This window comes from Pseudorasbora parva, chromosome 12 (genome assembly GCF_024679245.1).
Source record: "Pseudorasbora parva isolate DD20220531a chromosome 12, ASM2467924v1, whole genome shotgun sequence".
Taxonomy (NCBI): Eukaryota; Metazoa; Chordata; class Actinopteri; order Cypriniformes; family Gobionidae; genus Pseudorasbora; species Pseudorasbora parva.
The window spans coordinates 12,803,057-12,820,121 of record NC_090183.1 but is presented as its reverse complement, the minus strand read 5'-3'; the positions used below and the strand labels follow the sequence as shown (position 1 = coordinate 12,820,121).

At 39.3% G+C, this 17,065-nt stretch overlaps 1 protein-coding gene across 7 annotated transcripts in view; it reads left to right on the top strand.

The window, feature by feature from the left end:
• The first annotated feature begins 6,975 nt into the window (after positions 1–6,975).
• The window catches only part of gulp1b (GULP PTB domain containing engulfment adaptor 1b), a 100,807-nt gene continuing 90,717 nt past the window's right edge, over positions 6,976–17,065 (top strand). For 6 of the 7 annotated variants that reach the window (XM_067459179.1, XM_067459175.1, XM_067459178.1 and 3 more), the window contains exon 1: positions 6,976–7,107. In XM_067459179.1, coding sequence (XP_067315280.1) covers positions 7,053–7,107 — 55 coding nt within the window. In that variant the 5' untranslated portion in view covers positions 6,976–7,052. The remainder of the gene's footprint in view (positions 7,108–17,065) is intronic. The other variant, XM_067459177.1, reaches the window with a different exon arrangement.

Genomic DNA, 17,065 nt, shown 5'->3' with positions numbered 1-17,065 from the left:
GCCTAGGGGGCACCTGTAGCGTCTTCATTGTGACGTGGAAGGCACTTGACCATGCTTCGGATTTTGACGCCTTGGGAGTGAGAACGGGTTGTAAATGCTCAGATGTCAAAATAGCAATGGTTAAAATGAGATTTTCTCACAATTTACAAATAGTAATTTGGGATATTGTAAGAACTCAACTAAACAAAATATATAACACTGGTGTAGTGGTTTTTGGATATTTTACTGTAAAAATACTACATAGGGCTAGACTGACAAGCCAGACCCACGTCAAGATGTTTGGTCTGGAAACTCCGAGGGGCGGGATAAACGGTTGTCTTTCAAACTCCCTCTGCACGCGATAGGATAGCGCTACTACCAACCAGAGCAACAAAGGTGAAACAGAGCTTGTTGATAGATTAAACATTCACTGTATCCGGTCGGCTAAACTCCGAACACATCTTCCCTTTTTAGAAATGACTTCAGTGCCGTTCTTTGTTCTTTTCTCAGAGAAAAGCTTAACTCCAAGTCTTCCAGAGTCACAGTCAAAGCTGATTCGAAAGACCGCCGCCGTTCGCTAGTTTCTGTGTTTACTAGAAGCACGCAAACGCAACTCGGCCGTCGTCATTATGGCCCCGCCTGCCGACTCTATACACGATGTGATTGGCCCGTCCAGATTGAGAGGAATACAGCTCAAAAGGGTATTGAGAGTTCCTAGACGACACTTGCGGGCAGATAAAATTTGCTGCCGCTAGGGTGCGTCTAGATTTCTAGGCTAACATAGTGCACCTTTAATGACAGGTAAAATAGTTAATTCAGTCAGACAGAATTGTTTTCTCTTAACTATCCGATGTAATTGAAGGCAATAAATGATTACATTTATAAAATATTTTCAGTATGTGTACAGATTATGAGCAAAGTATACTATGTCATATTGATAAAGAGAAATTAGTGTGGCACATTGTGACATTTACTCTTATTTATATACATATTGTCAAGGGAATAAGACAGAATATTTAATGTTGATTAATATGTGAATAATAATAATAATAATAATTCATTACATTTATATAGCGCTTTTCTAGACACCCAAAGCGCTTTACACATAGAAGGGGGAATCTCCTCAGCCACCACCAATGTGCAGCATCCACCTGGATGATGCGATGGCAGCCATTTTGCGCCAGAACGCTCACCGCACATCAGCTGATTGGTGGAGAGGAGACAGAGTGATTAAGCCAATCAGGATATGGGGATTATTAGGAGGCCATGATGGACAGAGGCCAATGGACATATTTGGCCAGGATGCCGGGGTTACACCCCTACTCTTTATCAACGGACATCCTGGGATTTTTAACAACCACAGAGGTCAGGACCTTGGTTTAACGTCTCATCCGAAGGACGGTGCTCTTTGACAGTATAGTGTCCCCATCACTATACTGGGACATTAGGACCCACACAGACCACAGGGTGAGCCCCCCTGCTGGCCTCACTAACACCTCTACCAGCAGCTACCTGGTTTTCCCATTTGGTCTCCTATCCAGGTACTGACCAGGCTCAGCCCTGCTTAGCTTCAGTGGGGAACCAGTCTTGAGGTACAGGGTGATATGGCTGCTGGCTGAATGAAACAAATGTTTTAATTTGGAGACACGAAAGATGGAATGAATAAGAATTCTCCTGTAGGCTGGAGGAAGTTTGAGTCAGACTGCCATCGGACTAGGGAACTTGGTGACAGTGAAGAGATTCATTTAGGAGCATCGCAACACTCTCTAAGTCTTGGTTGGCTTGCTCCATTTGGTCGTTGCTCTGAGGATGGAAACCTAAAGACAGACTGACCATCGCTGTCAGCAATTGACAAAACTCTCACCAGCACAAATTGGGGCCCCCTGTCGGAGACCGGTCCTGCTGAACCCAGATGGGAAACAAGACAAGACAAGACAGACAAACACAGGAACAAAACCCAACACAAGATGCAAGAGAGAGCAAGAACGAGTCAGTGGACTCATGAACCGTGACACATATATCTATCATTAAAACGCTTAGCTGCTGTTTACTATAGTCAACCCCACTTTCATGCATAGGAGCTTACCTGATGGGAAATGAGAAGAGAGGTTATTATTATTAGACATTCTTGGCCCATACTAATAAGCCTAATCAAAGTTCCTTTATTTAAATATGTCACTGCATGCTGTGTTGTGCTCCTGATGCTTAGGAGATTTTTAGAGAGATTCTGAGTCTGACCACATTTCAGTGCTTTAAAGTAATTAATGAATAATGATTTTCTCTGAACGTGAGTAGATTAGTTATTGTACTTCATTAACGACTGTTGGAAAAATACAAACACAAGGCGAATAGCCTACCTGCTGTGTGCTATAATCGAAAATAGAACAGGAAATGAATAAAAGAAAAAGAGGAAACAATTTCTGCTCTGATGGCTGTACACACATTTCATTTCCACAGCTTCAGACATTATACATAACATAGGAGAATAATAATATCTAATCATACCATCTAGAATTACACCATTTCAGCTGGGAGGTTTGAAGGTTGTATGGATGAGGGCAAATAAAAAAAAAAAAAAAATTGCACATTTGCTATTACATAAATATCATAGTCCATTGGGATTAGGGTGCCAATCACTTTTCAGTTTCTTAAACTGTAATTTTAACTGCCTATATAACATTTGCTTAATATTGCAGTATTGATAAAAACAAAAACTAATTAGAATTTTGGAACATAACCCATTGAACATGTGAGTGTGCAGTGCATTGGTAAACATATGTTTTCCTCTCGGAGCGGAAAGTTAAATTGATTGCAAATATGTTGTGGTTGACAAATGACAAATGGAATCCAGGTTTTGGAACGTTCTGCCTGAATGGCACACATTATTGATTAGACACACAAGAAGAGACGGAGATAGTTTATTCTAGAAATTAAGAGGCACAGATGTGCAGGGAGATCAAGCCATAACAGATGCAGGTGAAGGCAGATCACGCACTGATTGCTCTCACAGTTTCTGATTAGCAGCTGCACTTGTAAGCCAGTAAGTGTTGCTGCTATTGCATAAGTACACCTACCATCTGTTGATTGATTGGATGAACTATTTAAAAAACAAAGGTAGATTCACTCTAATGAGGGACAGTCCCTCTGATAGCTTCAAATGAGAGTTACTGTTTGGGCTGATAATGATTTGAGCAGTTATATATTTAACCAGAGGTGATGTTGTAGTTTGCATTTTAACTAACATTTTAGGAATTTGTTTTCAGGAAATTTTTAGGACAGGTGATTTCTGTGGCATTCCTTGTACATGCAATTTAGTCCTCCAACAAACAAAAACAATCAAATCATTTTTCAGTCTCCTGTAGTTTTTATTAAACTGCTCATCTAACTTTGTATGAAATTGTAAAGTTGAAGGTTTTAATAGTGTAATATTCAAAGAATATGTCAATGTCATCTACATCATTTTGAACCCTATGTTATTTACATTTTACATGAAACGTAACAGGAAATGCAATCAGAATATCCAAGCTCTTTTCCATACTGTTTAAGTTGATGGTGACTTATACTTAGAATGCACATGTAATTGAACTATTATATTTTTAAAGTGCTTCCTTTTTGGAGCCTGACAGTGTTACAGCCTTTTCTTTTATGGATTAAAAAAAAATGTATACATGAGTTCAAGTATCATGTATACAGAATAAACATGGTTGGAAACTTCAACACAGTGCTGTGAACAGTCTCACTAAAACAGGTACACTATTAAAAAAAAAAATATTAAAAAAAATATGTTACCTGGTTGCCTTAAAATTTTGAGTTATTTGAAATTAAAAATTTAAGTTAATACAATGAACATTTCTGAGAATTGAAAACCTTTATTCAAATGTTATTCAAATATTTTGTAAGCATTTTTGAGTTCTAAACCAATTTCCTTCATTGCATCAACTCAAAAAAAATTATTTCAATAAACAAAAATGTTTAAGGCAACCAGGTTGTTAACAGATTTGTTTGATTTTGAACTTTAAAAGCTGTTATTCTGCTGAAAACGAGGAATCTTGCAGCAGGGATGTATCTGATAAAGAGGGACACTTGAGCACAAGTTTTTTTTTCAAGTGGCAATTGGAAGTTTTGCTGAGCATTTGCTGTGGTTGTCATCAATGTAGATCATGCATGAAGTGCTCTCTCCCCAATTTGCTCTCCATTCCAGTGATAAAACAAGATAAAACCCTTAGAGATCCACCGACTCATGGTATGCATCCATTGTACTGATACAGCTACAGAAGACGTTCATATATATTTATATTCATTACAGACTTCAAAAATTTGTTTAGCAAAAACACCCCACGTATCCAAATGGCCAACCCAGGATGGCAACTAATCCACCTTATTTTTCAACACAGATGTAAGCTTTTTCCTCTGAACATGCAATACTTCCTATTCAATAGCCACTACTATAATATTGTAACTATATAAATAGCAATGTGGAGTAACCTGTAAAACTATTTGTGCTACAGCAGTGCGTTTTTGTCTGGCTATCATCAGACCAAGCTCAATCTTTTAAGACTAAACATTGATCTGGGGGGTCTGCTCTGTATTTTCCTCTGCACAGGAGGCAGGATCAACGATAATAATTGAAAAGACTCAATTGGGTAGTGCTTCAACCAATCAGACCACAAGAGCCGTGATCGACAGGCATCGATCCATCTGTCATTGGCCCTGTCCCAAATGGCACACTTCATGTGCAATTTCGGTCTTGTGGACAATGGCCGCTGCGTGCATGTGTCCGTTAAGTCCACAAGACCATAGGGTGTCCCGTTCGTCATTTAAGAAGGGTGCTCGTGAGTGCCCCCTTTTAGCGGATGCTATGCGCCCTCGATTCGCACTTCAGCCAAACCAGCAAGTTCGCAAGCTACGCAGTGGATTTCTAAGTTAAAGCGCCTTTACTTTGTGAAAGTGTTGACTCAGAGGGAGGTCAAAAGGGTTTAGGGTGCCATTTGGGACAGGGACATTGTGTTAAACCTGCCAATAGCGCGATAAGTGATTAGTTCCCACCACAAAAGTGTAACAGAAGCAGGATAAATAAATGTACAGGTTTCCAGCTTGAGCTGCAGGCAGGGCGAAATCAAATCACCAGCATATCAGGCTGGGTTTATCCAGTGTGTTTATGATTTCTATAATAAATTTAAATAATATGAACTTAAATACCAGTCTACAACATCAACCATCATAATGGACTGGCAAGACGAGGAACTTAAAGGGTTGGTTCACCCAAAAATGAAATTTGTCATTAATGACTCACCCTAATGTCGTTCCACACCCATAAGATCTCCGTTCATCTTCAGAACACAGTTTAAGATATTTTATATTTAGACCTGCAGCGGATGCAAGTGTATACACACTATACTGTCCATGTCCAGAAAGGGAATAAAAACATCATCAGAGTAGTCCATATGTGACATCAGTTTGTTCATTAGAATCTCTTGAAGCATTGAAAATACATTTTGGTCCAAAAATAACAAAAACTACGACTTCATTCAGCATTGTCTTCTCTTCCGTGTTTGTTTTCAATCTTCAAATAAAGATTTGAATGGTTATGAATCAGCATATTGTTTCATGATTCGTATCGTTAATGTCACGTAATTTCAGCAGTTTGGCAGTTTGACACGCGAATCCGAATCATGAATAAATACGCTGATTAACCAAATGATGTCACATATGGACTACTTTGATGATGTTTTTATTACCTTTCTGGACATGTATAGTGTGTATACACTTGCATACACTGTAGGTCTAAATATAAAATATCTTAAACTGTGTTCTGAAGATGAACGGAGGTCAAACGGATGTGGGTTGGTAGGTAGGTTGCGTTGGTTTATATAGGAAAAACAACAATAGCAGCAACTGCAATATTAAGGGATTTGCAATACAGATGTTGTCTTATTTACAGCATGACAATGTATAGCTGCCGCGCTGGACTACTGTGACTTATGAGGCACATAGGAGAACCATTGGAGGCTGCATGCGTGGCTTTATTCCATGCTGATCGTCTCCACCGTTTCACGCCTCATTTATAGTGTCATTTTCTTTTCATCCGGCACTTTGCAGCAACACAAACTGCAGTTTCTTTAGCGACTTTCAGCATGTTTTCTATATAACAACATCTGACATTTACGATTCACGTTGTGTGATTCACAGAAACCAGTGGTTTTCAAACCTGTCCTGGAGGACCCCCAGCCCTGCACATTTTATATGTCTCCAGTATTTGGCACACCCACTTCAGGTCTTGCAGTCCCTACTATTGAGCTCATGAGTTGAATCAGGTGTGTTAGATGAAGGAGACATACAAAATGTGCAGGGCTGGGGGTCCTCCAGGACAGGTTTGAAAACCACTGACATAAACCATGCTAAATCATGTAAACAATTTTTTTTTTAAATCATGTAAAAAAAACACTTTTCATCTTTGTTTGTTTTTTTGCTCTTCACGCTTGCTAAATCTGATCTGATTTCAGTCTAATATGCAGAAACAATTATTTTGACTCACCGTTTAAAAGTATAGCCTTTGATTTTTCCCAGGCTTCCAATGCTGTAGGAAACTTCATACTTAACTTTTGAAGTCGTGATTACAAGCTCATCGCATTCAAATTTTGACTTGAGAGGGCTATTCATGTCCAACTTTTTTTTAACTAGGAAACTATTTACGATAATTCTGATAACACTTGAATGCAGCAAGTGTTCACATTATGAGTTCTGTATTTTTAAGACACCAGTTTTGGTTGAACAGCCCCTGAGATCTCTTTCATTGTCTCTATAAAAGAATGAAACTACATGATGTGAAACTACAGGTGAGCACAAATTAATTTTTTTTTTTTGAGTGAACAACGTTGAACAGTTGATTATGTACACTCGTTTATCGATTGTCCTTAACGGTGCACGGTCCCTTTAAGAAAGACATCACGTCGTACATTCCGGAGAAAAAAGCGGCGTTTTAAATGCCCGGTTGACGTCATTAAACTTTTTAAGCTGCTCGAGTGCGCGCGGAGGGGAAGACACGCGCGCGCAGTTCCAGCCACTCGCTGCAGATGCGACTGGACGGGCTCAGGTTTAGGGGGAATAACTACAGAATCAACCTTCCTTGTAAGATAACTTCTCTTTCTTTTAATAGATTATTATTGTAATGCATATATGGTTAATCGCTTCGATGGGAATGCTTTAAAGATAACAAGGATAAAAAGTAGTTCGCTTGAGTGTGGGTCTGTTGCGTGCTGTTTACAGAAGATATATTTTACGTCTCACATTTATTCTGTAATTATCCTGCTATATTTTACTTGCGCTGTAGATAAAACAATCAAAAGGAAGCATTCGTTTTCAAATATTTTTGTGGTAAACCATTTTGATTTACTGCATAGAATGGCAGGTGTAGCCTATTGGTGTTGAAACTCATGCATGCGCGTGTTTCGCGGTGTTATAAAGTTAGTAGCCTAGTGTTGTTCAGTTCACCGGGCTTAACTGTACCGTGGTTTACAGCACTTTTCTGCTGTGCATTAGCCAAATCCATTGACCCAGAGCTCAGCCACCGACTCCAGCAATGACACAGACAGAATAATGTTCATAATGATATTGCTGACACTGTATCCCGCGTTTGCTGCCCTTGACAGAGGAAAACGAGAGAACAGCATAATGACATTTTGACATTCTCAGGCAATGTTGTTGTGCTTTAATAACTTAGGCTGCCAGGCTCTTTTCAGAGGCTGTAAATCCATTTGCTTCTGAGGATTTTAGTTAAATGTGAACTTGCTAAAATAAACTATTCAAATAAAGGCACAGTATGTAATAATTTAGATGTGTTTAAAATTTAGAACATTAAAAAAAATACTAAAACAGACTTGTGTACTTGCATTATCTCAGATGTTCTAAAGAATCCAGAGAAATAATCCAGTTTTTTTTTTTTTTTTTTTTTTACCTGGACACAGACTGTACTTTGTCTATCAATGACATCATACCTTTGTTACCCTCAATAAACCTTGGAAACACGAGAGACACTTTAATATATTATGTTTTACTAGACAAGGGAACAACTGTTTGCAACACATTTAAAGACAGAAACCTAATCATTGTGATATAATTCAACACAGTTTTATTGTTTGAATCTCATTTTCCTGATTTATTGTGAGTACCATGTTTTACCATAGCTAATATTGATCTAGCTTACATGTGCAACAAGTGTCTCATAGCCGCCGAGCAAATGCACTGCCCAAAATGCTCTCCTTACTTTATTTGTTCTTGTTTCTAGGTTAAATATCAAAAAATATCAAATCAAGATGCATTTACTACACGGTACAAAAATATTTAAAAAATAAGTTACCTTGTTGCCTTAAATTTGAGTTAATTGAAATTTAAAAATTAAGTTAAAACAATGACCATTTTTGAGATTCACCAACCTTTATTCAAATATTTTTAAAAGATTTTGTAAGCATATTGGGTAATTGTGTGTTTTATTTGTGATGACGCAGTGAAACTGTGCTATTTTCATGATTAATCACATTTTTTTATGTGGTTCAGATGCAAAAATATTTTGAGTTTCTATTTATTAAACCAATTTCCTTCATTTTAGCAACTCACATTTTTTATTTCAATTAACTCACATTTTTAAGGCAACCAGGTTACTTACTTCTTTTAAGTTAAACCAACATTTTTTTAAAGTGTAGATATAAGTAAAATTATGTTATATAGATTGCTCGAAAATCTAAATTAAGTGAGTTTTTGCTTAAAACAAGCTAAATTATTAAAACAAGCTAAATTATCTGCATGGCGTGAGAAAAATAATCTTGTTTCTGATTGAAATCTTGTTTCTCGTTTCTGCAAGGAGAAATTAGATAATTTTTCTCACCTTATTAGCAGAAAAGGATGCTTGTTTTAAGCAAAAACTCACTTAATTTTGCCAACAAGATAAAATATCTTAAGTCATTTTACTTAGCATTTTACTTAAGTCATTTTACTTAGCAATAGAAAAAGCATCTTGATTTAAGAATTTTTCAATATTTGGACTAGACTGGGTAAACCCTACCTGATCTGCTGGTGATTTGACATCACCCTGCAATTCAGTCTGGAAACTTGTACATTAATTTCTACTGCTTCTGTTACACTTTTGCAGGAACCAATCACAGACTTCCTTATCCACCTGGCACGCTATTGGCGGGTTTAACAGCAGAAAAGTGATGGGTCGTTGACCGTTGATCACATGTCTTGTGGTCTGATTTGTTGAAGGAAAATCCAATTGTGTACAGAGTCATTTGCATAATGCTTGTTGATCTCTTGTGCAAATATAGAAAAAATACAGAGCAGAGTATTTTTGAGCAGAGCTTGGTCTGGTGATAGCCAGACAATATTTGGCAATATAAAATATAACAAAATACTAAGTAAGAAGAGCATTTTTTGCAGTGTGCACAGAGTAACTTTAGTAAAACTACATTTTTCAACTAACCTTTAAACTAGCTGATCTAATATTTGGGATGTATAATAACTTTCGCATTGATCCACAGAGACATACTGCCACTATCAACTCGAGTGACCATTTCAAGCACATGATATGTTTATGTTGTCATAGATGATACATTATTTAAACTTATATCACATGATATAGAACTCCATCAGGGTAACATTCAGGGTATTTACATACAGTGCATCTGGAAAGTATTCACAGCGCTTCACTTTTTTATCACATTTTTTTATGTTACAGCCTTATTCCAGAACGGATTAAATGAATTATGTTGAGTTTGTTTGAAATCTTTGCAAATGTATTAAAAATAAAAGATAGAGAAAAAAATCACACGTACATAAGTATTCACAGCCTTTGTCTCAACTGAGCTCCGGTGCATCCTGTTTCCACTGATCATCCTTGAGATGTTTTTACACCTCCTGTGGTAAATTTAGTTGATTGGACATGATCTGGATGGAAGCACACTTGTCTATTGCTGCATCCTAATTCGCATACTATCCGTACTTAATAGAATTCGAAAATACAGTTAGTATGTCCCAAATCTTAGTAAATTGAAAGTGTATTTCAACGATACCTGGATAGTCAAGGGATACAAGGGTGTCCAATCCTGCTCCTGGAGGGCCACTGTCCTGCAGAGTTTAGCTCAAACCCCAATTAAACACACCTAAACCATCTAAGTAAGGTCTTACTAGACATACTAGAAATTTCAAGGCAGTTTTTTCAAGGCAGAAATTTTCAAGGTGTGTTGAGGAAAGTTGGAGCTAAACTCTGCAGGACAGTGGCCCTGCAAGACCGACTTTGGACACCTCTGTGCTGCGTTCCAGTTCGTTTTTATCATGCCCTTCACTCGCAAACTTCCCTCCGTCTCGTTCACTCGGATGTGCGTCATGCCTACGTTGCATTAGTGCCCACTACTGGCGGAAACTTTGCAAATGGACTGAACTGGAACGCCCTAAGCCCTTGATCACTTGGAATCCACTATGGAGTTGATATATTATTTATTTTTTACCTTTACGAAATTGTTTAATGGAGCATTCTATGTGTATATGGATGTGCTTGGGTTGTTTTAAATGTTTTTAAAAATAGTTATAGTTGTTTGTGGTGGGGTAAATTAAACGTGATATGTGGTGACGTCACAATCGCGTTGCATTGTGGTATATGAAGCTGCCTGAAGTGTACATGTGAAGTAGACTCGCTCACTCGGTCAAAATCGAGGGAGCAAGGGTCTGTTCATACAAACTTCCCTTGTCCACTTCACGAAGTGGAACGCACTTCAAAATGGCAGCAGGGATTCCCCCAAAGGGAAGTGCTTAGGGAAGTTTGCAAGTGCGTGTCTTAAAGTGGAGTGGAACGCAGCATTGGTCTACTATTTCCGGTCAGAATTCAAAGTACAGATTTACGCACACTCTGATGACTGATATTGCCCACAACCCATTGCGAGGTGGATGAGGATTCGATTAGAACTACAAATGTGGATAAAAAGTGTACAAAAAAAAAACTACAAACATGACGGATGTGCGTGTCCAATGGTTAAAGGCCCACTGAAGCGCCACATTATTCAATTTGTTGACGTAATTTCCCCTGAAACGGCTCCAGCTGTTAGCAGCTCCTCCCCTTTTATGAAATTGCCAATAGCGTTTCGTTAATATACAGTTTGACTAGAGCGCAAGAGCGGACCTTTCTGTTTGGTAAAGCCAGTTTCCTCTAACACTGTTTACCATCATAATCTCCTCCATATCGCTTTGAAATGCAGCATTCTGTGCAGAATTCAAATGGGCGATATGTTTGTTGTCTGTGCCGACTCGCGCATATGATCCGCGCTGCGCTCTCGTGTCAGTAGTCTAAATTTAGTTAACGTATAACGTATAAATGCATCATTATATTTAAATTGCAAACACACGACATGAAAGACCCACACATGGCAGATTAACGTGCTACTACATTTGTCTCTGATATGTTAGGAAATTAAACTGAATGTGGACGATTTGAACCGTGAGGAGGATTGACAGGGCAGTTTAAATGGTGACGGGATACACGTAACTAAGCGACGGAGTCCGTTAAAGATGATAAAGTAGTATGTCACAAAGCTTGCATGCTCTTTTGCTACACACTGAAAAGCATATATTTTTTCTTCACAAAAAAAAGAGTACTACTTTTAAGGTCGTAGTATAAGTAGGTAAATTGTGACGCAGCACACCTATGGTAAATTCAGTTGATTAGACATAATTTGGAAAGGCACACACGTGTCTATATAAGCTCTCACAGTTAACAGTGCATGTCGGAGCACAAACCACACAAATCTATAGAAGTAGATTACAACAATTAGAAGTAGATTTCTCCACACAAATCTATAGAAGTAGATTACAACTACTAATTGTATGGTACTTTTTTGGAGCTTTATAGCCACTGGTCACTGTTGTGCGTAATTTGCATTTAGTAAATTGTTGGTTTAACTGAAAATAGAAAATCAAATGAGTTTTAAATGACATAAGGTTTAGTAAATGATAGCAGAAACTTCATGTTCGGGTGACCTATTCCTTTAATTTGCAAAGGTCTTCCGTGAGAATGCATATATTTGTGTCATTTTCTTGAAGAGCCATGTGTCATTTACATAGGCAAGACATTTACATAAGGCTTTGAATGCATTTTAATGGAATGATTAACAGGGCAAGGGAAAATCTTTTTTTAAATACACTGATCTGCAGGGTGTCATCAAATCAAATTGTTATTAAAGTTTTTCCAGATCACAATCTTCACACGACAACGATGTCTTGCATTTCTTGAACATTATTTAAGGAATTCCCATTGAATTTTAGGAGAAAGCATGAGCCCTGCCAGCATCACATGCTGCAATGTCTGTTTCCATAACATAACTACAAAAATTGATGCTGTAATGTAATGACGTCATGATCCTCACCAGGTATTTAGAGATAAGCGTATGTGAAATCCTTCCTTGGAGCGGGACATACAATCTACTCATAATCATTGCTGTCAATAATGGATTGGTCTTGCTTGATTTGATGCTTTGCTTGAGTGGTCTGTTTCCAATGCCGGTCTTGGGTTCTGTCCTTTATTGGGTCTTATGGGATTGGGTTTTGGCATGGGATTTGGACTCAAGGAGGGTTATAGTTTGGTCGATGGCCTTAATAGAATGCTGTCCCTTGGTGACCTGATTGCCTTTGTCTTAGCAGAACTGATATGAACACTGGCTGCTGATTATTTCCTGCTGTTACAGGCCAAAAGGAAGCAAAGCACACACTTTTTAGAGTGCATTCTCGTATAATTAAGAGCTTCAACCATTTAAACTGTAAGAATGATTTTATGAGTGTGCAGTCAAATCAAATGAGGTTCAGAGAATAATTTCTCTTTTAAAGATTTATCATTTGGACAACATTCTATGCGGAAACAACTATAACTAAACCATGTTTATATATAGTTCACCTAAAACACTTTGGTGCTATCTAAACATTGCAGTGTCCACCACAGCTTTTTGAATTAATTTCTTCACCACAGTAAAAAAAAAGAAAGAAAAAAAAGAAAGAAAAAAAAGTGTATGTGTGTGTATACTCACCCTTTAATTTTTCACTCTGTTATATTGCAGCCATTTGCACAGAATTGTTGACATGTTTGCAGAACTATTAAAAAAGAAAAACTGATATATCACATGGTGCTAAGTATTCAGACCCACTGCTCAGTATTTAACAGAAACACCCTTTTGATCTAATACAGCAATGAGTCTTTTTGGAAAAGATGCAACAAGTTTTTCACACCTGGATTTGGGGGTCCTCTGCCATTCCTCCTTGCAGATCCTCTCCAGTTCTGTCAGGTTGGATGGTAAAAGTTGGTGGACAGCTATTTTCAGGTTTCTCCAGAGATGCTCAATTGGGTTTAAGTCAGGGCTCGGGCTGGGCCATTCAAGACAAGTCACAGAGTTGTTGTGAAGCCACTCCTTCGTTATTTTAGCTGTGTGCTTGGGGTCATCATATCCTGCATTCATTTTTACCTCGATTGGGGGGTTGTTCTGTCTATGCAGCTGAAAAACACCCCCACGGCATGATGCTGCCACCACCATACTTTACTGTTGGGACTGTATTGGACAGGTGATGAGCAATGCCTGGTTTTCTCCACACATACCGCTCAGAATTAAGGCCAAAAAGTTCTATCTTGTTCTCATCAGACAAGAGAATTTTATTTCTCACCATCTTGGAGTCCTTCAAGTCCTTCATCACTGTTTCTGCAGTGATGGTTGACTTTCTACAACTATCTCCCATCTCCCGACTGCATCTCTGGAGCTCACCCACAGTGATCTTTGGGTTCTTCTCTACCTCTCTCACCAAGGCTCTTCTCCCCCAATAGCTCAGTTTGGCCGGACAGCCTGCTCTAGGAAGGGTTCTGGTTGTCTGAAACTTCTATCATTTAAGGATTTTGGAGGCCACTGTGCTCTTGGGAACCTTAAGTGCAGCAGATTTTTTTTTTTTATAACCGTGGCCAGATCTGTGCCTTGCCACAATTCCGTCTCTGAGCTCTTCAGGCAGTTCCTTTGACCTTATGATTCTCATTTGCTGTGACATGCACTGTGAGCTGTAAGGTCTTATTTAGACCGGTGTGTGGCTTTACTAATCGAGTCCAGTCAGTATAATCAAACACCGCTGAACTCAAATGAAGGTGTAGAACCATCTCAAGGATGATCAGAAGAAATGGACAGCACCTGGGTTAAATATATGTGACCCTGAGGTAGTGAAGCTCATTTGGGAAATGTATTAATGCCCAGGCGGAGGTGGATCTGTTTGCATCTCAGAATACGACGCACTGTCCACTCTGCTTCTCTTTGACACATCCAGCTCCTCTGGGACTGGATGCCATGGTGCAGACGTGGCCGAGGCGGTGTCTGTACACATTTCCCCCAGTTGTGCTGCTCCAGGGAGTTCTGGAGAAAGTTTGCCAGGAGGGGATGGGTCTACTGCTAGTAGCTCCCTACTGGCCGAGCCGGATTTTGTTCTCAAACCTCGTAACACTGCTCGATGACTCACCTTGGAAGATTCCGATCAGGAGAGATCTTCTATCTCAGACGGAGGGCTTAATATTTCACCCCTGCCCAGAAATGTGGAACCTGTGGGTTTGGCCGCTGAGGGGGCCAAGCTCATGGAGTCTGGTCTCTCTACCAAGGTAGTGGAGACCATTCTTAGCTCCAGAGCTCCATCCACGAGGAGACTATATGCCCTGAAGTGGAGGTTATTCACTTCTTGGTGTCAAGAACGACAGTTAGATCCAGTTAACTGCCCCATTGGTTCAGTGCTAGATTTTCTGCAAGAGCGATTCTCTTCTGGGTTGACCCCTGCTACACTAAATGTGTATGTTTCATCTATTTCTGCTTACCATGCCCATGTGGATGGTATTACTGTGGGGAAGAAACTGTTGGTAACTCGTTTCCTTCATGGCACTAAGAGGCTTATGTCCACAGAGCTGCCCGGTGGAGGAAAGCAGATCAATTGTTTGTTTGTGTTGGACCTCAGAACAGGGGTCTCCCTGCGTCCAAACATACAATGGGCAAGTGGATAGTCGAGGCTATCTCTCTGGCTTATGAGTCTTCTGATCAGCAGTATCCATTAGCTGTCAGAGCCCACTCTACTAGGAGTATGGCGGCCTCTAAGGCCTTGGTATCGGGGGTTTCCCTCAAAGGAGTCTGCGACGCGGCCGGTTGGTCCTCGCCTCTCACATTTGAGATACTATGATCTTGACCTGGAATGTGCTCCAGGTTCTTTAGTGCTCCTGTCTTGAAGGTGCCACAGTTTCACATGACAGGCATTTGATATTATGGCGTTTTGGTATTTCGTTCCCAAAGCTGTCCCTAGTGGACGCAGTGTGAAGTTCCCTCTAAAGGGAACGTCTCAGGTTATAACTATAACCATAGTTCCCTGTGAAGGGAACGAAACACTGCGTCCCTTTGCCATATTCCCTGCATCCCTGTGATTCCTTGCTTCGGCAGTTTAGCTGAAGTGCGATCGGACCGGATGTATATTTATTCTTTCCTGGACGTGACGTCACCCGTTCGTGACGCTCCCTCTCGCCATTGGCTGAGTTGACATGCGTGCATCAGACGCTATCACGCTGTGGGTGTTCCCAAAGCTGTCCCTAGTGGATGCAGTGTTTCGTTCCCTTCTCAGGGAACTATGGTTATAGTTATAACCTGAGAAGATCAATCGGCACGAGCGGCAATAAGGTCATCGCAACTTAATCCGGGTTCAGATGTCTGTGGAGATATTTTCGTGTCATCGCCAATATTTTAATATTTTCTTCTTTTTTTTGTAGCTCAACATTGTGCAAATAATAACCACCTTAATTTAAAGTCATATTAGGCCTGCTATGTGTCAATATAAAACATGTTGTGGATGGTGGTGCATCAGATGAATAGAGTGTTTCCCAACCGGAGTGTGCGGGGTGCCGCGTAAAAGGTTTCAGCACGCACTTGCACCGCGGTTCATCTTGCATCTGATGATGCATCTTTAATATGGGTTGTAACTTGAAAATAATGTGTTATGTATGTTTCTGTCGATGGATACACGTGCTGGCTCCTCGGTGATACATTACAACAGCAATAAGAATAATAAAAGAAGTGGGCAAAACGGTCTATCGGTGTAAACTTTGTTTAATGCATCTGAGTGCTGCTGTATCTTCGAATATGAATATGGGTGTAGAGCCAGAAGACTCGATTGAAAACTTGCGTGCGATCGCGATGTGTGTCTGTGCGGTCATCCAAAAGTGCACATGCACGTCTCACAGCACGCATCTATTGAGTTCTCTTTCAAGTCTTGCGCTTGAACGGACAAACTCACACAAGAAGTAGCCTATGTCAACATGTCCATCTTGATGAGTATCAAAGCAGACATAGTCTGAAATTGCCTATCTGAAAAAGGGCAGTAGCCTTTAATGCTGTCTGTTTAATGTCAGAGAAGATAAGGAATCACTCACTGCTCTGGATTGAATAGCTTTTGTAAGTTTAATAAGGATTAATATTTAATTTAAACAGTTAAATATGCAGTAATTTTTCATTTGATTACTTTATTTAATTTTTTTTACCTAAAAACTAATGTTAGACCTACCTGAAAAGCATTATTTTAGTAGGCCTAGCTTTGATTAATAGTAATTATTTGTGCTGCTGCTTGTATTTGTTATTTGTTCTTTTTTTTTTTTTTTTTTTTAATTTTTTTTTTTAAAGTAGTCCTTTTTTCCATGAACATAGCAAATACTGAACCATACAGAAACCGTGAACCTGAAACTGTGAACATAAAACCTTGATACAAACCAAATTGTGAGCAATCTGTACCATTCCACCCCTAGCTTAACATATGCGAGGGGGTGCCACAAAATTTAGAACATTTTCAAAGGGCGCCATGACTGAAAAAAGGTTGGGAAACACTAGATTAATGAATTAAGTTATCTAGGTTATTTGACATGGCAGCACTTAAACGCGAGCAGGAACAGAAAATAGCTGATTGCTTAAACAGCTTTTCACTTCAGAATCCAAGATTCTATGTCCAAAATAAGAATTTTCCCTGCAAAATTTTATCTGAACAAGTAAGTAACACATCTGCCACT